Here is a 22,953-nt window from a genome sequence, read left to right as displayed (position 1 = left end):
CATACAAGGTACCATGGGGACTTAGGGTACTTCTGCTACCTACATGGTACCCTAGCAGGAATTACACCATCCCTCTGGCCACTGGTGATTGTTAGTAAGTTTTAGCCAAACCATTAAAAAACAACAAAAAATCTACGATTAAAACCATGGAAATGAAACATACTTTGAATGAAGTGGGACTTACGTACGCTCTCAGGGGAACAATTAGTTTACGTTACTTCAACCCCCTTTGAAGGTACAGCCACTAACAATCACAGTTATATCATCATTTTACCAAATTAAAATCACATACTTTTTACAATACATCTCATCAAAAGACTGTCAGTACTACAGAGTTGTACAGGGCCGTCCGTATGTTAGCTGTAGGCAAAGACAAGTGAAAACTTGTTTGTTTGTTTGTCACCGCACTCAGCATTAGTCCAGCTCTTTAATGATAATCTGTAAATTTTCGAGTTTGTACCCCACAAGCTAGTGATTGACATCATGAGCATCGATCTACACAATAGGGATACGATGACATGCATCAAACAAGTCAATAAGTCTGACCACCTGATCCTGTTAGTTGCCTCATACAATTAGTATGGGTTGCTGAAGACCAATTCTAACCCAGATCTTCATGGGTGTTGTGAAAAATTGAAAATAAATGGTTTTCTCAACATATGTAGTAATGAATTGAAGATGAGTGGCATGCATGGTGTGTACTTCTGAAATACCATGTTGTATGTGTACTGGTTTTCAGTGAGGTTAAAACACAATGTGTTGTCATGGTAAATTGAGGTAAATCAGAACTCTTGAAATTGTTACAAAACTAAAAAATATGTTCATGAGAGGATAGTTTCAAGGAAGTACAGCACTTTAAATTGCTTTTTACTTTTGCAAAATTAGGCGTGGGTTTAACATTTGTCTGGAAAGTTTAAGTTTTGTTTTCAAACACTGGGGGTGTTTTCGGGTGCTTAATACATGAGATACTGTAATTGGACCAGAACTCGCACAGACCAGTGAAGATCCGTGGTAGAATGGGTCTTCAGCAACCCATGCTTGCAGTAAAAGGCGACTAACGAGATCGGGTGGTCAGGATCGCTCACTTTGTTGAGACATGTCATCATATCCCAATTGCGTGGATCAATGCTCATGATGTCAATCACTGGATTGCCTGGTCCAGACTCGATTGTTTTTACAGACCGCTGTCATATAGCTGGAATTTTGCTGAGTGCAGCGTTAAACAACAAACAGACTTAAACAGACACCAGAGTTCGTTCAGAGTCTGGTAGGAGCACCCTTGGCAGAGACCCTACAGGAAGGCTTCATCTGGAGTCTGTCGGGTAGAGTCTGCCTGCTGACACAAGGGATGAATTATGGAATATTCTGGCATCTCTTACATCAGACAGTCTGTTCTAGAAATAAGTTCTGTGAAGTGCATGAAGATTGCTGTATTGATTCCTATTTCTCCCAAGGTAGTGAATCACTCGTGCTTCTACTACTTGTCATATGATTTTTGTTCAATCTTCGATGAATTTGTTGATTTTAGTGTTTAGACATCTTGTATGTGTTGGAAAAGTCCTGTTTGATTCCAACACATACTGGCTGTCTGACTGATGCTCCTTCATTGTCTTACTGATTCAGTGAACGTACAGTTAAGAGGCTCTTCATGGGGGACCCTGTTGTCAGTGTTACTGATTCAGTGAAAGTACAGGTTAAGAGGCTCTCTATGGGGGACCCTGTTGTCAGTGTTACTTATTCAGTGAAAGTACAAGTTAAGATGCTCTCTATGGGGACCCTGTTGTCAGTGTTACTCATTCAGTGAAAGTACAAGTTAAGAGGCTCTCTATGGGGACCCTGTTGTCAGTGTTACTCGTTCAGTGAAGGTACAGGTTAAGAGGCTCTCTATGGGGGACCCTGTTGTCAGTGTTACTTATTCAGTGAAAGTACAAGTTAAGAGGCTCTCTATTGGGGACCCTGTTGTCAGTGTTACTCGTTCAGTGAAAGTACAAGTTAAGAGGCTCTCTATGGGGGACCCTGTTGTCAGTGTTACTTATTCAGTGAAAGTACAAGTTAAGATGCTCTCTATGGGGGACCCTGTTGTCAGTGTTACTTATTCAGTGAAAGTACAAGTTAAGAGGCTCTCTATGGGGACCCTGTTGTCAGTGTTACTCGTTCAGTGAAAGTACAAGTTAAGAGGCTCTCTATTGGGGACCCTGTTTTCAGTGTTACTCGTTCAGTGAAAGTACAAGTTAAGAGGCTCTCTATGGCAGGCCTACCAAGGAAAACTATCACAGAGCAACCAAACTAGGGGATATGTTGTACACAATTTCAATAGAAATAGCCACACAAATGACAAACGACACAATCTCCATAAAGTGTGCATCATAATATTTACAAAAAACACCACATTTTCAATGGAGACCGCAACAAACCGAATGCATGAGCACTTCTTTTGTTGCAGTGTGCATGATTGACTGTGTTTGGTTCCAAATGTGGCTGGTTTTAATCATTATGATGCATGCTTTGTGGGGATTTATAATAATCATATCTATACAGGAAACTGGTTCGTTTTTCCATCACAGAAATCAAGTAGCTTACTTCTGAATTTAAAAATTTCATTTCAAACTGTCACTTAACTAGATGAAAATATGTATGATTTTGAAAAACACAATATACCATTCTTTTCCAAACATATTGTGATAATTAAGGAGAAGATATATGGATGAACAACTTCTGTATTACAATTAGGAACAATGTTTCGGTGTAGGTGCTAACAACGTTATCAAGCAAGTGACTCATCCATATATCTTACATTCTTACATCCTTACATCGTACTCCAACTTCTAAAAGGCTTTCAAAGAAGATATTGTGATAATAATATTCATTAACATTTCAAGACGTGTGTGGGTCACGGGCGAATTAAAATACAGTTTCCGAGAAATATGGATCCCTTGGTCCTTTATTTCTGATACCTGCTTGACCAGAAAGTATTCGCAAGAGTGTAAGTCTCTGTGAGCATGGATTAATATCGGACTGCATGTCAAGCCCACCTGACTGACGATGTATACATCGCAGCACACCTGATAGCAGCCATGGTCCCTGTATCAGTCATATTTATACCTGTTGATGCCAAGCATCACACACTGGGCATACATATCCCGTGAATGTCATGTTTTATCAGTCCTACTGTGCTCAGGGATTTATTCAGCTTCATGCAATGTTAAGCTTGAGATCATAATATAGATATGACTCAACTTTTGATAGTGATATTTGTAGTGTCCTGGTTGGATTTGAATGTGGCTGATTGCCGAGATATTTTGGCACACAATCAGTATTCAATATTTCCCAGGAACTTCAGTAAGTGCAGCTTCATGTTAAGGAGCTTAATTTTTAAGTTTCACAATTCAATGTGCTTCTCTTTTCTAGTTTTCTAGTGTTGTCTTTATCCTAAGGACACAGTGGATAAGAGCCTCTGGGATAGCTAAATCAATCTCACTGTGAGCCATTGGGATAGCTAAAACAATCTCACTGTGAGCCTCTGGGATAGCTAAAACAATCTCACTGTGAGGCATTGGGATAGCTAAAACAATCTCACTGTGAGCCTCTGAGATAGCTAAAACAATCTCACTGTGAGGCATTGAGTAAGCTAAAACAATCTCACTGTGAGCCTCTAGGATAGCTAAATCAATCTCACTGTGAGCCATTGAGTTAGCTAAAACAATCTCACTGTGAGCCTTTGGGATAGCTAAAACAATCTCACTCTGAGCCATTGGGATAGCTAAAACAATCTCACTCTGAGCCATTGGGATAGCTAAAACAATCTCACTGTGAGCCATTGGGATAGCTAAAACAATCTCACTGTGAGCCATTGGGATAGCTAAATCAATCTCACTGTGAGCCATTGGGATAGCTAAAACGATCTCACTCTGAGCCATTGGGATAGCTAAAACAATCTCACTGTCAAACGTAAGAAAACTATCTGTAAATGTAAGCCTAGATGGAGACCCCCTCTTTAATGTTATTTGACTACCATGTTTAGAAGGTAGATACACCTGCCCTTTGTGCAGCCTATGTCATTAAGACCTCAGTGAAGTGGTCTGATCAGGGAGTGAGATGCTGCTTAAAACATGCTTCATCGCTATGTTGATCTGATTGCCCATCTGCTGGACTTATTACGACATGTAGGAAACATGTACTGATGCATCGGTGGATCGCCATTTTTTGTACTTCTCGATACAAGTATCAATCACAGTCGCACACTAGGTAAAAAAATATCAATCCTGACCTTAAATCTTTGCTTTAATAACTGTTCCACTAAACACTAAACAGTAGTGCAAGTTAATAGTGAAAACATTTTCATCACTGCGCCATACTTGACACTGCCAACTGTAAATCATCAGTGTGCCAGGTATATTTAGCCATCCTTTCTATAAAAAAGATGGCTTGTGCATCACAGATAAGAGCACATGCAAGTAACGTGATACATATCGGATCGTGAGTAAGCATCGTGATACATATCGGATCGCACAGTTGGTGTATCATCCCAGCCCTACTAATTATGACATGTAGGAATCGTGATGGGCCATGAATACCACAGCAGCTGAAGCTCACCTTCCTGGTTGGTGGTACAAGGTCAGAGTTACAGCACCTCTGTTAGTTATAGTTTGTGGAAAAACAAAATCCTCAAATATTGACTAGTTAGCATTTGTCATTACAGATGAGAGAAACCATTAGTCTTAGATAAGATTTGTTTATTCAAGTGATTTCAATACACAGGCATCTACAGTAACTGTCAAAAACATCTTCCGAAACCTGAGGTTCCTTGTCTGGGAGTCAGTACCCCGAAGCCAAAGTTTAGTAAAACATTCATTTGGCCTTAGCTAATAATCTTCTACTGATGAAAAAAACCATGTTTGTGCTGGATGACATTCAATACCTTTGCACAAACTGGTTCCCTTATCTCACTACACTCTTCATTACTGTATATTTCACTTGTTGCTCAAGGAAAATGCTGTCACTTCTCTAATGTAGTTTGACCTACTTTCAGTTTCACCAGCCTATATATCTCTTCCAGACTTCCTTATTCAACACAGTGTCATTCGCGGTCATTTAATATTGTATCCAAACATTGGACAAATTGTGCATGCTCTCCCTGTAGATTTATCAGGATAAATTGTGTTAATACGCATGCATTTTATCTGTATCATTTGCTTTAGTGCTATATGAGGAAAGGTTTTGATACAGATAAAATATAGGATGGTGCTAATAATAGTGATTTTGATCTGACAAAAGTTGTTGTGCTGTCATAGAAAATACTTTTCTATGTGTTATCGTGTACTGTCTGATACAGTCTAACATTTAAGATTTTATCAAGGTAGCTTTTCCTAGACTGCTGTTTGACATTTGTTCATGTTATCAGCAGGGAATACTTGATCCCCAAATACCAATCTGAAATTTTCACAACATACCATGATTTTCTGTTATGGTCACTGACACAGACTTGAGTTTCCTTATGTGGCTTGTTCACTTCATTTTGTCCAGTTGGTGAAATTGTCTTCATGTCGTTCAAGAAGTAGTTGCAAAACATTGTCTGTCTCAATTTCTCATGTGACTTCTTTCCCTTGGTCTCAAGGCTCGTCTGTTTGCTTGCCTGTTTGCATATCTGCTAGATTGTCGGTTTGGCTGTCTGCTAGATTGTCTGTTTGGCTGTCTGTTGGATTGTCTGTTTCCCTGTCTGTTCTGTCTGTTGCCCTGTCTGTTTCCCTGTCTGTTGGGTTGTCTGCGGTTGGCAGGTCTGCCAGTAGGTACCTGTGCTCGTCGCTGGATCAATGTTGTGCGTCTGCCTGACTGAGGTGACATCGTGCACGGAATGGTACGGTTGTCTCCATATGTATCCGTAAAGGACGGGTAGCGATGGCAGTGAAGCTTACCTGGCCAGGGGAGACCACTTCGAGTGCGGGTAAATTCCTCGTGACAGGAATCATACACCCCTTGACACAATTCCCGGCATGGGACGAGGAAAGGGATTTCCTGCATACGTTCCTGGACACAGAAGGGCATGAAGACACCACAGAGGAAGAAGCGAAGGTTCTGAGAACATCCGGACTGAATCAGCGGCTTGTACTGCTGCATCTCCAGCTCCATCAAATCAAGGCTGCCCTGAAGAAACATGTTTGGCAGGGAACCATGGGTGAAAGGGGGTGCAATGCTAGAACACATGGACAGAGTGTTACGCTCACAGGCAACATGGCCACGTTGACTCTTCTTTTTCTTTTCCGGGATTGGTTTGATACAGCGGTTGGTCCTCTTCGGCAAGAACTGAGGACACCTGAACTGCCGTGGCCATGGTCGTCCTTGACGCTGCATGTCTGACGAGCACCTTACCTTGGATTTGCGACATGTTTCTCGACATGGCAACTGAACCCTTGGGGATCCTGGGGTGCACTTGGGCAAGTAGAGCCCACAGAGCAGAATCCTGAGATTGGAAGAACAGAGAGTATCCATGAAAGGCCACCATGGTTGCAGAGCCCAGTAGACTTCTGCCTGTGTTCTATGATTGAACTGGTTGGGGAGTCTGGTATAGTTATATCCAACCAGCCCTTTACACATCGGCACCTCCACCGTTTCACAGCCGCCCACGGTATCAGCAAGTGCCACTGAACCCAACCAAACTGTCACTATGACACACAAGCTAAATAGTCCCAATGTTAGATCCATTGTGTGTCCTCGGCTTCTTTAGTTGAAACTAGAATCCAACTGAAAACAACTAATCAGAGAAAAACGTTTTTGAATTTCTGTCCCTTTCTATATCATGTAAAGCTGGCACCAGAGTATGGTCACATTTTGACTGGACTGACATCAAAATGAAAGAGAGCTTGACTTTTGTTGGTTCCATAGTTCCATTGTTTAGCCGAAGGAGATACCAGTACCGAGACGGCAGGGGGAACAGATATGAATATGGACTTTGGTCTTGTAGCAGCAGATTCAGCCCTGCTGATGGAAGATGGACAGAAACTATGTGATTAGAAATGCTTGATTTGGCAGCTGCAGCCATTCAGATAGCGACTGGAGTAGGCTGATTTTACCGATGGGCCATGAGATCTCTCGCCATTCCCCCCTGTCGGGGCAATGGTGGTGCTTTGCTGTCTGGACCTGACAGTGACCTCTGGCAATCCACATCTGGACCCTATCCAGCCAGGACTTCCTGAAATAGAATTTTGACATTCCACAATTGTTTTGTTTGCCAGTAATTGGTGTTTCTGTATCACCAGGCAGTGTTGGAAACATTGCAGAGCTGACTCTGAAGTTTCCATATGTTCTGCTGGTCACGGTGACAATCTGGCCGCTGGATTGTGTTAACACACTTGTGGAGGGAGTGTTCCACATTTCAGTGCATGGCTACATTGTGCACAATTAGAGGTCTTGAATAAGTTGCAAAAAATCACCTTTGTGCATTGGCTGATTCCACTGTTCGTTCTTACATGACCATGCACCATATACAAGATCTGATTTAAATTGAATATAATTTTTAAGAATTAAAAGATTGGAAATTAATAGTGCAAGTTCTGTGCATGTTCTTCTTTTGTTTAAAACAACATCAAAATTAAAGGTATGGACATACTTAATGCATAGTATGCTTCATAAAATAATTCAGGGGATTCAGAAGTTGGAAAAGAAAATCTTTTTTGATAATTGGGGGTGGGGGGAATGGGAAAACTCTCTCAAGTACAACCTCTTATTATCTAGCTCATGGTGAATTGTCATTTCAAATGAGTTTGAAGATGGATCAAAAGAATGTTTGTGTGTGATCACACTAAGCTTCCAAAGGGCAAACTAAACAGCTTTGAAAAGAAAATGTAAAAAATAACAAATGCCTTGTATAATAATGGTTTGAGACATATCAAGTTGGTTTTATAATTCAGTACAGACCTCCTTTGAGATTTGTACCTTATTTTAATCAGGACAGCTCAGAAGAGTGTGTGATTGAGTTAATATTCTTGGTACTGCATCAACTCCATGCCAACTGGTCATGACATTATCAAAGGTTATCAATAAGCATGAGAAGCCTCAAGAGCCTACAATAGTTTGTACAAGGGTACACAATTTAAAGATGTCTGATCTCTATCTGATAGGTTACAACAGCCTAACACAGTTGATTGTTTTAACACAACCAAATTGGATCCTGACCAGATCAGTCATGAAATCAGCAGCAGAATAACTCAAGAACATCTGAACACTTTACAGTTCAGGATTCAAGATGGACTTTAAGTGGAATTATATGAACATGTTGACGTTTGAATAATCCCTTGTGCTCATAAGGATATCTTCAAAACCAGACTTTGGAAAATGAAATTATGACACCTGATACAGCAACTCTTTGTAGCCAACTTCAGAAATCAATATCACCAGTTCAGGAGGCAGGTCTGAAATATGTTTGATGTGCCTTCATGGCTGACAGTTTAATTCAGTGCCAGTTATCTTGTTTCTGTATCTCTGGGGTTTCTGTGTAATCTGAACTAGGCAGTTTGTCAGGTAGAATGTGACATTTAGCAACAGCACAAGGCCATGTTGAGCCTGTACCGAGCCTGTACCGCAGCTGTAGACACTGGTAGATAGTGAAAGGATTGTATTGAGTGTACATTTAAAATTTAAGCTACATTTACATCCTTGTTTGATTAAATTATCTTATGAAAACATTTGAACAGGAACAAAAAAATAATGGGATTTTTACAAGAGAGGTGCATAATTTCAGAAACAGGAAACTTGAATTGTGTGGTTTGAAATAGTGGAGGACCATCTGTTGTGGCAGTTGGGCTGTGTTAGTGTGGCATTTACTCTGAAGACCAGTCACCCCAGGATCTTTTGTTTTAGAATTATTGAATATACCGTAGTACACTTTCTTAACATTCCAATCAGATTGTTATCTTTGACACTGTTCAAAACGGGGTTCTGGGGTCCAAAAGGGATGATCCTATGTTATTTGAATCAAAGGGCCAGCAAATTTTATTATTTTGACATTTGGGTTTTAATGAGGGCCCTTCCTCTTTAAGGCTTAATTTCAAACACCGTTCAATCTTCTGGTTTCTTTTGTATATTTTGTTTCGATTCATTTATTAATCATTTACATCAGATTTAAAAAAAAAATAAAATGGTTTTTTTTTTATCAAACACAGTTGAAGTGTTCTGTTTGCTTGTTTGGTAGTAAGTAAATAGAGCTGTCTGTGTCCTTAAGGGACTATAGCTGTGAGATTATGCAGACCATGGAGTGAACCCACATTCACTCAACCATGCATTCACATACTGCTTTATTGAACAGGCGATACAATCACACATGTTGACGAACCATTGAAAAAGTTAAGGTCATATCAATATTAACTATCATTGTAAATCAACAGGCTGCATTCAACTGCCAAGTGCTATTTAGCTGTATGTGTGTGTCACACAATTGCTTTCTATACCCCTTACTTCCTGGTTCGCCATGCTGACAGGTAGCCAGGTGCACACACAGATTACTTATGTTGGTATCAGGGGGGTGTTGTGGGACATGGATAGGGCACATTTTATGGTGCACTCTAGAGTGTTGACAAGTGTTGGGAGCTCTGGAAAGTAGCTGGTGCTCAATGTTGAGCTTCATAATACTTATGGGCCAATTTGTTGTTAGATTTTGTTTAATGCTCCACTCAGCAATATTCCAGCTATTTGATGGAAGTATGTAAATAATTGAGTCCCATGATTGACATCATGAGCATTGATCCATGTAATTGGGATGCGATGACATGCATTCAACAAAGTCCAGCTGATCCATTTAGTTACCTTTTAGGACAAGCATAGGTGGCTGGTGACCTATATTCTTACCTGGAATCCCTGTAACTCTTTACCTGTGAAAAAGAAGGGTATGTTTTGGGAGAACAGTGACCCTCCACTTCTGAACAGCATGGGTCCAAGTCGTATTGTTTTCACAGATATTTGTGATTCAGGTTCATTGACCTCGGAATTAATACCTTTTTTGTCTATTTTTGAAAAGTATGAAACACTTGTGTTGGAGAGTGTGGATACTAGGTCCATGTATTCACAGGTCAGTTGACCACTGGTTATTCAAATCAAACTGCAGCGCCGAGGGACCAATATTTCTCAGAAATTGAATCATTTGGGTTTTTTCATGGGTCATTGAAAAAATATTACTTATAAAATCTTAGAACACACTTCATTTTTATACCATGAATATAGAACATAGTGACAAATTTAGCTTCTTAATTCATTGTTGAGTGCTGAGTATGAATAATTGATTTCTCAAGTCAGTGACATGAATATTTGACACTCTGTAGCAGTTGCACTCTGGCTGCTGGAAAGGGTTGTGAGTGAGAGGCCTATTACTGGTATTAGTGAGCATCAATCATTGATGTTCTTGCTGGAGTCTGACAGATGGCCGTGTACTATTTCCTTCATTAAAGAGAATCCGTCCAGACTGGCAGAGGTCTTGCTACATGTGTTGTTTATTATCAACATGGTGTATGCTGACAGTCAATAAACTTTTTCGTCTACACTGAAGTTGAAAAGGATGTAGATGGAGAAAATATTTGATGTAACTACACTTTGGTATCTTTGACTAAAAATGATATAAGGAACTGTTTTTTCAAAAAGTCTAAAGAAAAAAGATTTGAAAGAGAAAGATTGTTTTGTGTTCCACTCCCAGCACAAGACTTCTCATGACACTGTTCAAAATAGGCGACCCTTCCCAGACTGATAAAACCAACCTCCTAAAACAATTTATGAACCCTCCAAAAGAATGCATGAATGGTCAAGTCTTGTTACCAGGACTGTATTTCACTTGTTTAAGCTGAGACCACCATGAGGCCCAAATTTGATAAGATAGAATAGGTCTTCAGCAACCAATACTTGCTGTAAAAGGCAACTATGCTTGTCGTAAGAGGCGACTAACGGGATCGGGTGGTCAGGCTCGCTGACTTGGTTGATGCATGTCATCGATCCCAATTGCGTGAATCAATGCTCATGATGTCAATCACTGGATAGTCTGGTCCAGACTCAATTATTTACAGACCACCATCATATAGCTGGAATATTGCTGAGTGATAAGATAAATTCATGCATCTATGGTGTGTGTATATATATACCATGTTCTCATCTCTGTACCACACAAGTGCACTATTTTGGTACCAGGTCCCAAGTGGGTGTTTTTCTACGAAAGAATTCTATTCTATGATCAATACAGTATCAACACTTAGTATACGCTGCCATGATATACTGTAACTGAAAATAATATGTAATATCTCTATATATAATGTACATTATGTATATCTACCTCTCATGTTGATAGTTATATTTATGTCCATATGTAGATAGTTTGTACCCTGCCCTACGAGGGCGTTCTGTACGATAAACATTCTTGACTCTTCTTCTTGATATATACAAGCTTGCTTAGTATTAGTTGGTTCAGTTGCTCTGTAAGTCGCCATGTAACATGTTTAATGCCTGTGATTAGAGACTTGGAGTGAGTTGTATCTGGCTTTTCAAAGAAAGTAATGTTGTTCCTTGTGGAAGAGAGAATGGAGGTTGGTGCTTCGATCGCTGGCCATGTCATACCAAACGATGTTATAAATGGTACTTGTGCGCTCGGCATTGAATGGGATAAAACAAAGATTACTGTGTCTGAATGCGGTATCTCAGTGGGCTAGCGCTGTAAAACTGGCATTAGTCTGAAGTAGTACAAGGAGACATGCACGCATGCACGCATGCACGCACGCACACACACACACACACACTGACAAACACACACACTGACAAACACACACTGACAAACACACACACACACACTGACAAACACTCACACACACACTGACAAACACTCACACAAACACACACACTGACAACACTCACACAATATGTTGCATAAGTGCAATAATCTTTTGTGTGAAATTAAACATCACCTCACCTCACCTCACCTCACCTCACCTCACCTCACCTCACCTCACCTGAACCTTATGAAAGGTGAGATGGCTCACTTGCAGCAACAGATGGGGTGGAGATGATTGCCGTTAGGAACGATGTTGTGAAACACAAGCTGTGTTTGCTTCCCCATGTGGAGGGATAAAGGAGGTACCTCTACACAGCTAAATGCATGTAGGGGAGGGGTGTGTGTACACAGGCTGTCTGGCGCAGTCTGGGATATGGATTAGCACTACTGCCTGACGAGCCCAAATGCTGATTAGTAGGTTTGACTTTCCATTGAATCAGTGTAATGCTCTTGTGGCGTGCTTGACAAAAAGTGTTAAGATTACCTTGATGGTGTGTGGACTGAAGGTCAGGGAACATTGAAGGTTGCTGCTTGGGTCATGATCATTTTTGAATCTGATGACTTCTAAATCTTTTGTTTTAGAATTATGACAAGGCCTAGTCTGTCTGACAGTCCGGAACCATTGTATTGTCCCTTCCACTCAGTCCTTCTGTGATGTTATACCCTAAATGAAGCAAGTCTAGATTTTCCACAGGTTCAAGAACTACTGTGGGTCTCCTTTTCAATTTAAATGTAGTTTCTATCAAACTGATATATTTTCACAGGGTTAGAAATTGGCACTAGTTCTGTAGTTCTTGCCAAACTGCCCAATAGTTAAGGTATCATGAGGACTAGTAGAAATATGCCATTTTTATGTGTTTTGCTATTTGTTATCAATATAAGGACTAGTGGACTAAAAATGTTAGTGTTTACCACTGTTTTCAGAGACTAAGCTTTAGTCTAACAAGGACCCCCGAAGACCTCACAAACTGTTGTGAGAGGCACTTATGATACTAGGGATAGATTATCATCAGTATTCTAAAAGTCAGGGTGCCGTTTTCCATGTTGTCAAAACCCAAATGTTCAAGATTCATGAATAAGGGATCCCCAGATAAATGCACTATAAGGATCCCAGAATCCACCTTAATTTTCTGTCGTAAAAACATCTGAGCATCTAGATCAGGTGTAACATTTGATTTCAGAAGGATTATTAGGGACAGTGTGGCAGTTCATTGTGATTATAACATTGATAATTTATATCACAACAGACAGAGTAGCATCTTCCTTGTATTGCAGGGTTAGACCTTATGACAAATTGTAAGGACTAGCAGCTATTCCCCCAAAACTAATTACAATAAACTAAGGATGTTGGATTTTTACCCAAGCATTAGGTGGCTTTTTCTTACAAAGATGTGTTAAGTATACACGATTCTGCATGCCTCTCAATCAAGCAACTTTGGAATTATTTTGCCTGAAGCAAGTCCAGTTGTAATTCAGTTCATGAAAGTTTGGCATCAGCTTTGAAAGTGGTTCATCTGCATGCCTGCCATTGTCACGAAAAAACAACAACAGTTAAATCAATCAGGAATTTGTAATCAAAGCAGCAAAGACATCTTTGTTGTTATTGCTTGAGAATATTCCAAATCTTGCACAGCTAGGTATGAAAAATTGATCTCTTATTAATGTGACTGTTTTAATGTTCAGATTTATTTTAACATTCCAAGTTTTGTACAGCCAGGTATGAAAAAGTTATCTCTTATTAATGCGACTGTGATGTTCAGATTTATATTGTCTATTTCTGTGTTGGGTAATCCATTGTGAAATGTGGATAATTTTTATCAGTTTCTAATCTTCACACAGAATAAATGATGATGTTCCAGCTTCTATCCAGACAGCTGTGTGCAGCTCAAATGAAAGAATTGACACAGTTCAAGCATCCATCTTCAAATAGCCCTGGACGTACTGTCTGTAGCACCAAGACATGAAGACACATATCCCTCATCCATTAGCTGCGTCTCTTAACACATGCTAAAATGAAGCCCTCCTGTCGAAAATGACAGATCATCAGTTTACAAATATACAAATTAAACACAAAAGGAGATTCGCAAATGTGAGCGAAGACGAATACAAGCTACGGTAATCTTGCTACAGAGGAAGGGAATCCTTTAAGCTTGAAGTCCCTGAAGAAGAGCCCTCTTATCAACACACGTCTCTGCAGAAAGCCTGGTGCGCACAGGTGTTTTTGTTAGGACGCCATGAACTCTCTCATCCAAACAATACTAGTCTGTTGTCACTGGCTTGCTGGTCTGCCAGTAGACTTAACTTTTCCTCAGATCTTTTCTTGAAATTGTGTGTGAAAATGCTTCATATCATACAGACATGTCACAAATATCAGATTTTTTGCTGAACTGACAATTTTACAAGGGAGTTTACATTCATTATCATGGCTATTGAGTCTAATATATTTGTGTTTTTAGAATAATTTCCCCGAATACAAAACCTCTATTACATCATCGCCATTAGTGCTCTTATTGAAGTTTTTCAACAGAAGCCCTCATCATTGTTAACTATCTATAAATAGTTGTGCAATTAATAGTATCTTGCTGCCCATGACTCCTGTGCAACCATCAGCTAACTAGATGCAGATAATTAAGTAGGTTTTTAAAATTGAAAGACATCATTATGTGTTTTTGTTGATAGATCACACTTTTAGAGTAACATTTGATTGGCGGGGTGCAGGTTTTACTGAACTGATAAGGAGTAATCATGCCCTTTAGTACTGCATGGATAAGTGCATAGAAAATGACATGGATGCAATCTATGCAATAACTTTTGAGCTAGTGCCCCGAACTAGCATAAAGCACATATTCAGATTTAGTGTTATTTTATGAACTATTACTAGTTAAGCTTACTAGACCTAATAGGTTAATGTCGCACACTGTGGATCATACTTCTCATTGTGACCGCCTCCATGGTCTAGTGGTATTAAGGGGATAAAACAAGGTGCTGGTTGTAAGCTATTGCTCCCTTGGGGATTCCGGGTTAGAATAGAACCTGTGCTGGCTGAAAGCTATTGCCCCCTTGGGGATTCTGGTTTAGAATAGGATCTGTTCTAGTCGTATTTGGCAACTCGGTGGATTGGGTGGTCAGGCTCTGTGACTTGGTTGATTGCATATCCTCCTACCCCAGTGGCGTAGATTGGTGCTCATACTATCAATCACTGGATTGTCTGGTCCAGACTCAATTATTTACAGGCCACCATCAAATAGCTGGGATATTTCAGGGTGGGCTTTCAACACAGAAACATGATCATGGTGGCATATGAATACACATTGTCAAAGTATACTTGTTCCCCACTGATGAAGTGTAGTTGTGTTTAAATAAATACACACTGTCATAGTCATGTTGTCCCCACTGCTATGGCATTGCCATGGAAAATAAATACAATTGCCTTTTTATAAACAGATGAACAGCATCTCTTCATTCTCCCAATCGCAGTGTGCTGACGATGGACCACTTCTACACATTGGTCCAATATTTGAACAGCGGTTGGCCATCATGAGGTTTACCTTTCCCCACTCTGGTGCCATATGTCAACTTTTCCATTTGACATAACTTTGAAAAAGCCATTGCCGCCCTTCCTGTCGTACTTTTCTAATTTTTATTCTAAACAACACTGAGATTTGAGTGAAAATGTTGTGTGTGTGTAATCTTGGACCGATGTCGGCTCAACCCAGCTTTGGGGGACCGGAGCAGCTGGTTTGGATGTACATCGCTGCAGGGTAGCCGAGCTTCTAAACCCGCTCAAGAACCATCTACCATATGCAAGATTTGTAATTAAAATCTGTTGTGTATCTTTGTTGTTTGGACCCACCCAATACAGCCCAAACACCTTTGTTCAACATGGAGAATGTGTCCTGGAGTTACGATGTTTTACACAACAAACATGACTGTCCTTGGACAAAGATATTTTGGTTGAAGCATCAAGTGTGACCACAGGCTCCTTGCATGACTGACCTGGTGATGGGTTGGTTAGCTTGTGCCTGGGGTCATAAGTCATGATTCACATCATTGCCTAGCCTTGCTCAATGGCTGTGCTGAATGACAAGTCCATGGGTGTATAGTTATTATATCCTTATAGGCAAGTCTTGATAAGCGGATAGTACATCAATGAGCAAGTCTCTTATAGGGACAACTTGTTCTTATTATTTATATAATCTAGAAATTATGATTTCTGAAAGTTATTTCCTCCAAGACTTGGGCAAGTCTAATTATTGCAGTCAGGGCACAAATATAGCCTTCTCATCAACTCTGGACATATTTTCTCAAGTTGTTTTCATGCTTATTATTCACACATTTTGTCTGAAGAGTTCTGACTGAAAATATGTTTGATAGATAGTTCTGATTAGAAGAAGAAAGAAGAACATTTTCTGAACTAAGTGCCCACTCGGAACAATGCAAACATTACAGTAATAATTTGGCACGCATAATAACATGATATACAATTTAAAACCTAAACAGGAGGATTAATCTCACCTCACCTCACCTCACCTCACCTCACCTCACCTCACCTCACCTCACCTCACCTCACCTCACCCTATGTTCAATACATGGTAACTTCAGGTCTTTCTCCCAGAATTACCAACCCACCATGGTAGGCTGACATATTGTCAAGTGAGATCGGACAACACACTGTCCGTTATTGTATGACTCTATTGTAATACTTGACCAATACTTCACAGCCTTGTGAATCAACACTACCTGATGGACAGATCAGAAGCATGTTAGCACTGTGGATTATTTTTATATTCCCAGAGGGATACAGCTTTTGTTTTAGCATAATCAACATTGTTAAAGGAGGCCAAGACAAATATGGGTGACCAAGTCAAACACCTTGCCATACATCTAGTATGGCCACTGGGGGTCCGAGTGAAAGTGGTCGTAATGGCGGAGCATCCTGACTATGTGTGGCCTTCAGCCAATACAATATGGCTGGTTGCACCATGCTGAAGCCGATGGGGTCTGGAAATTTGGTACACCTCGCAGGAACACACTCCATTGTCTGGCTACTACTGGAATGTAGTCCACACCTGCAATTGTATTCAGCCAGATGATATTCATTCTCTGTTGTCCTTGCTTCTTAGCCAGGCATCTCCAGAATGAAGTGGAAGTATTTGGTGGCCATTGGCTGAACAATTGAAAAGGAAAAGAAATTGTAGATTAATAGAATTAATTTGTAATTTTGTACCGATTTAGAAATGCCTGAGGAGTTTGCATGTTCAGAAGAGGGGAATTTGAGAGTCACTTGATGCCTTCATATTGATTTTGTTGCAAAGTCATTCTTTGAAATAATTAATTGAAAATTTTGGTCCTTATACCTTATTTCTGAAGGCTATTCCATATTGATGCATTTCGATAGTTGTCTGATTTGTGTGATTCCAACAGTCATCAATGCTGTTGGAGCCAGAAGAAATACAATTAGAATGTTCCAGAGGTACATATTTTGTTGATAAGAATACAGAGTTACCTCGGATTACAATGGGTTTCATTGGATTACCTCAGGAAAGATTCGCTACAAAAGGTGGGATAGCCAACCCTAACTAACAACTAACCCTAATGGTCATCAATGGTATTAACCAGATCACGGTAAAGGGGTGTTAACCGAAAGGCTTGTAAGGGATGTTAACCAGAAAATTATAAAGCGTGTCAGGGATTTACCTGGGTCCACCTATTTTGGCCTCTAAAGAACTCAGTAATAGATTTTGGGGGTCCATGGCATAAATATTTGGGTCCCAGGCTGTCAACCTGTGGCATGCTTCACTCGATCTCCAAGATTTTCTGGATGTCAAGCCATTGCACATGATCAGAAACTTTTAGCCTGTTATAGATAGGGATTCTAATGTTAGACTGAAGAAGTTTCCCATTGCCATCTTGATCTTTTCAGTGTATTTCTTACGAGAAAAGAAATATCACTTATATGTGACATGCAGTCTGCAATGTTGATAAGTTTATTGACACAGTCAAACTTTCTTGCGTCCAACAGGACTCACAGTGAGTATTATTTGCACCCATTCACAATTTGTTTGCATGTAGGATGCTATACCTTGCATCCAGTAAAACCCTGGGGGGGGGTTACCCATAAGGATTGTAAATGGGTGTTGACCCTAATGATTGTAAATGGGTGTTGACCCTAATGATTGTAAAAGGGTTCTTGATTGGAAAGGGAATCTAAGCGCTAAGGATAGTTGGGTTGAGATTAAGATGATATTTAAGATATTGATTGAGATTGCTTGTGGCTTAGGTAGATGGCAGACTCCATAAGACACTGTAACCTACATTGGGACACTCATAGTGCCTGTGCCAACGATAAGCCCAACAGTTAGCTATCATCGTGGTTTCAGTGAAACCCGTGAGGATCCGGGGTAGAACAGATCTTCAGCAACCAATGCTTGCCGTAAAAGGTGACTATGCTTGTCGTAAGAGGTGACTAACAGGATTGGGTGGTCAGGCTTGCTGACTTTGTTGATGCATGTCATGGATCCCAATTGCGGGGATCAATGCTCACTCACTCACTCCAGCTTGTTTAAATGCAGGCCATTTGATAAGGGCAGTCTTTTGATTTTCAAAATCTGATGTAGTTTACAATAGAGGTTATGGAATTTCATACTTTTCTTGTGTCTTCAGCTTGTTAAAATACAGGCCATTTATTGATAAGGGCAGTCTTTTCATTTTGGAAACCCTTCCGATGCAGGTGACAATTACTACACTCTGTGATCTCTGTGTGGACTGACACAGTACTCAATCAGGTACTACTCCTGGGTATTTGATAGGCTGTGGGAGAGCCCTGCAGGGGTAGGTGTGTTTGATGTAGGTGCAAGCCATCATGGCGAGGTGACAGCGTGTACTCCCACTGATTGATTAATGGTGTCCTCGTCACTGCACACCATCTTGAAGCTGGTCAATTCAACTATTAGCTGACCAACTCACTCATTTTCAGATCTCATTCTTGAACAATAATAACTTTGTATAGCCATTTATAGCACTAATCCTTGGTTAAGTATATTTTAATATTGAACAATGCCGTTTTAGGAGTGGCCAAGTACATATTCTTTTCTGACTAGATTCATTGTGAAATTGTATTTTGTAATTGATATAATTTGTAACTTGCGAGCCCTGGGTTACAATGGGTCATCAGCAACCCATGCTTGGCGTTGAAGGCGATAACGGGATCGGGTGGTCAATCTGGAATATAGCTGGAATATTGATGAGTACGTTGTTAACAACACTTCACTTTGTGAAAGGGAGCCCTGCTTTTGTTCAATGTTTAATCCAGTTGAGCACTGTCTCATCCTGTGTGTCTGACTCCTAGTTAAGCACACATCACATATCGACTCATTTCAGAAATTACTCTCATTATTCCTTGTACATACCCTTATGATGCTTTCACAACCAATTCAACAACAAATGTATTCAAAATCAGATTGGAACAAACAATTATCGATCTCTATAGTCTATATCGATAGCCAGGGGGAATTTAGTGAAGACTGAGCACACAATTTCACTATCCCCCAAAATATTCATGATCCCCCAACTGTTTTGGTTCAGTATATATACATGTATCCTGTATTGAGGCATGAGTGAGTGAGTTTGATTTTACGCAGCTTTTAGCAATATTCCAGCAATATCACAGCGGGGGACACAAGAAATGAGCTTCACACATTGTACCCATGTCGGGAATCGAAGCCGGGTCTTTGGTGTGACGAGCGGATGCTTTTACCACTAGGCTTCCTGACCACCCCTTATTGAGGCATGACGTAATCATACTTGAATATAGTCACAAACTGCCGTAGTGAAACCCAAATGTCTGCAGCCTTGATGTTCTTCAATATTGCTGTGAGTGTTATGACTTCAACTGAGACCACATTGAAATAATCATGTTATTGTTGTCATTGTTTGTTTCAGAAAACTAGTGAAGAGTTATCAACCACGGAAGAAAGAAGAAGATGATTATGTGTAAGTATGACACGTGTGGAATTGTACTTTGTTCATGCCAGGAGCCATGCTCTGATGGTGGGCTCACATACAATCATTGTACCCTTGTGTGACATGTATTACCTATCATAATCTGTGTAACAATCATCGTCTGTCAGCTGTCCATTTTCCATTTCCAGAGCAGAACTCTTAACCTGTTGAATATTTTTTGTTGAAACTTGCTATACTGATCAGTCTACATCAACTTAAACCGTCTGATTGGTCAGATTGTCAGCTCCATCACTGCCTCTCTCCATTTCAATGGTGCCCTGAATGTGGATCTGACTGATTGGTTTTTTAATTATTTTTTTAAATTACTATTTTTTTATGACAAGGTAGACTTATACTGAACACGAGGGTAATAGCTTGTCATGAAGAAAGATTTTTCAGTTGTTTGAAATTATTTTAAAACCCAACCAGGACAGTCGGTCAGGTGACCCATCAGTGTTTCCTGCCCATCTTCAAAGTTACCTGCCCGCACTCAGACATAATAAATATTGAAAAATCACCCCAAGCAAAATTAGAGACAAATAGCGTCTCGATTCAGGTGAATTAATGCAAACAATTACTTGAGAATCTACAAGGAGTCATAATAAAACTGAATACGAAAGTAGTCATAAATTTATGTGCCAGAAAGTCAGGCAGGTGGAGGAAAATTTCATGCAGCCCGGCAAAAAGGTTACCAGCCACGTGCAGGCAGTTATTTCGGACACTGGTTGTTAGGAAGATAGTGTGGGAAACTCAGCTGCCATGTCAAGACGACCATGAAGAGTAAATACTACACGGAAACATGCATTTGAACTCGTTGTCATATCTAAAGGTTTCTGTCACCTTTATTCCTTTGAAGAATTCATTATGACTTTCGAGTTGAATGTCAATTCACAAGGGACAAAATCTAATGAAATCAGTATATGTCTTTTAGAGGTCTGGTGGGATGAAGTAAAGCCAATATTCTTGGAAGATTTATGGCCTGAAAGACTGCAGTTTTATCGATGGTTCCGTCTGTTCCAATGTATTGATCGCAAGTTCAACAATTAGCCGAGTCAATCTCATGGCAGGAACAACACGATTTTAGACCTGATTGGGTTGCTTTATTAAAGAGCGGACATTTTATAGATGGTGCCAATAACCTGACAGATTTGAATATTCGTGCAGAAAAGTGTTGGTTTGTGGTTTGAGATATGGCTCTTGCATATGAGCGTTTCATATCGATAGAATGTAATCGTGACATAATACCCAATCGTATCAACACTATTTTCTGCTAGATATTGACACAATAATACTCTACGATTTGTTACCTTGACTTAATGTGAAAACCATGTTAGATCACGTCATAGAGATGGCAAAGAGAGAGACCACTTGAGATGCCAGACGATGTTGCATCTTCTGCCTGAAGCTGACATGTTGGGATATAACTGAAATGCTTTTTTAAAGCTTTTTTTAACACAGTTCAGTCACTCATGCTTTTTGAAATAGCCTGAAGACAATGGCATGTTAAGTTAGTAACCAGCAATGTTGCACTGTGATAACCACCCCCAGCGATTTAAAGGGGGGTGGGGGGGGGGACAAGCTGTTCACACTTCGTTGAAACTAAACCTTTTGGATAATAGTTACTAACCAATTATACACCCCTTATAGGCTTAAAAACAATCTAATATAGACAGTAAAATGTGGACTTTAACGTAAATTTTCGTTCTTAGTAGGGGTGGGGTTTCAATAGACAATCAAAAGCTATGGCATATTGATAGAGCATCAGCCTGGAAAGTGAAAGGTCAGTGCTTCGATTCCCAGGCCATGTCATAACAAAAGACATTAGAAGCGGGTACTTTGTTATCAAGCCTGACACTTGGCTTTTCACTGCACCTTTTTGAAACTAACACGTTTCTTTAAGGCATATTTATTAGACTTGCCAGTTCAGCTGCCTGACTTGAGTTTATCTGAATTTAATACACTGATCCCACACTACACAACTCACCATGGCATTATCACACCTCACTCTACACAACCCCACACTACAGACCCCCCACACTTCGGGATAGACACGACCTCTTGTCTGTTAGTCAGAGAGAAGTAAAAATCCATAGGGACTCACTAAGTTGTTTTCTACCATAATCTAGCAATTTTACATAACCACTATTCCGAAATAAGCTGTGGACTCGTTAGATTTGACCCATGGTGCCTACCCCTGTCAACTACACAACTGCACGCAGCACAACCCATCTCGGGGTAGAATAGGTCTTCAGCAAACCCATGCTTGCTGTAAAAGGCAACTATGCTTGTCGTAAGAGGTGACTAACGGGATCAGGTGGTCAGCCTTGCTGACTTGATTGATGCATGTCATCGATCCCAATTGCATGGATCGATGCTCATGATATCAATCACTGGATTGTCTGGTCCAGATTCGATTATTTACAGTCCGCTATCATATACAGAATGTTGTCATACAACATTCCATCTCGGACCTACGTAACTCAACTCTGTTACCCCACATCACACCACCACACCATCACATCATCACACCACCACCACACCATCACACCACCATCACACCACCACCACACCACCACCACCACATCACCATCAACATGCTGTACGTGACAACCGACAGTGGCACCACTGAATCAGTATTTGTTACACTTGATGATAACACTGCCGACAACAATTTGCCAGCAGATGGGTTGCCACTTAGTCAGTATTGATGTTTACTTTATGGATTATTTAAATGCATTAATCAACTTTAACATTGGCCATTAACACCTGGTGTTGATATGGAAGTCTTGTTGACTGATGCAGATACAGGAATGTTTCTGATGTACAGCTCGGTGTATTGGGTACACTGGGTGTCAGATGTATGGCAGTATGTGAGTCCAGTAATACTTAAACTGTCAGAATACTATTATGTAACAAAATGTGAATCTGCTATAACCAACAATATCGATAAACTTTACAACTTCTGGTCAACATGTCATATTCTTTTCATGTAATTGTTGGAATGACCTACATACAATAAAAACTCTCACTCACACACTCACTCACTCAAAGTACAATAATATATAGAAAGGGGCGTGTCCCCAAGATCACATGGTGATGTGGCTGAGAATTTGACCTCATGGAGTGACCACAATAGGCTTACCTGTTACAATGTTGGT

General features: G+C 40.2%; 2 protein-coding genes across 12 annotated transcripts in view; one reads left to right on the top strand and one right to left on the bottom strand.

Annotated features, from left to right (window-relative positions):
• The window catches only part of LOC124141808 (cdc42-interacting protein 4 homolog), an 88,711-nt gene that overhangs the window by 35,370 nt on the left and 30,388 nt on the right, over positions 1-22,953 (top strand). For all 11 annotated transcript variants that reach the window (XM_046509947.2, XM_046509954.2, XM_046509955.2 and 8 more), the window contains one exon: positions 19,736-19,786. In XM_046509947.2, coding sequence (XP_046365903.1) covers positions 19,736-19,786 — 51 coding nt within the window. The remainder of the gene's footprint in view (positions 1-19,735; positions 19,787-22,953) is intronic.
• On the bottom strand, positions 4,717-6,885 carry LOC124141809. Its single transcript, XM_046509958.2, has one exon. The coding sequence runs from the start codon at positions 6,697-6,699 to the stop codon at positions 5,578-5,580; it is 1,122 nt and encodes a 373-aa protein (XP_046365914.1). The 5' UTR covers positions 6,700-6,885; the 3' UTR covers positions 4,717-5,577.

The sequence above is a fragment of the Haliotis rufescens genome, unplaced genomic scaffold, assembly GCF_023055435.1.
Source record: "Haliotis rufescens isolate VD_foot unplaced genomic scaffold, xgHalRufe1.0.p SCAF_8, whole genome shotgun sequence".
NCBI lineage: Eukaryota > Metazoa > Mollusca > Gastropoda > Lepetellida > Haliotidae > Haliotis > Haliotis rufescens.
The sequence above is the reverse complement of the archived record's forward strand: the minus strand, read 5'-3'. Positions and strand labels throughout refer to the sequence as shown.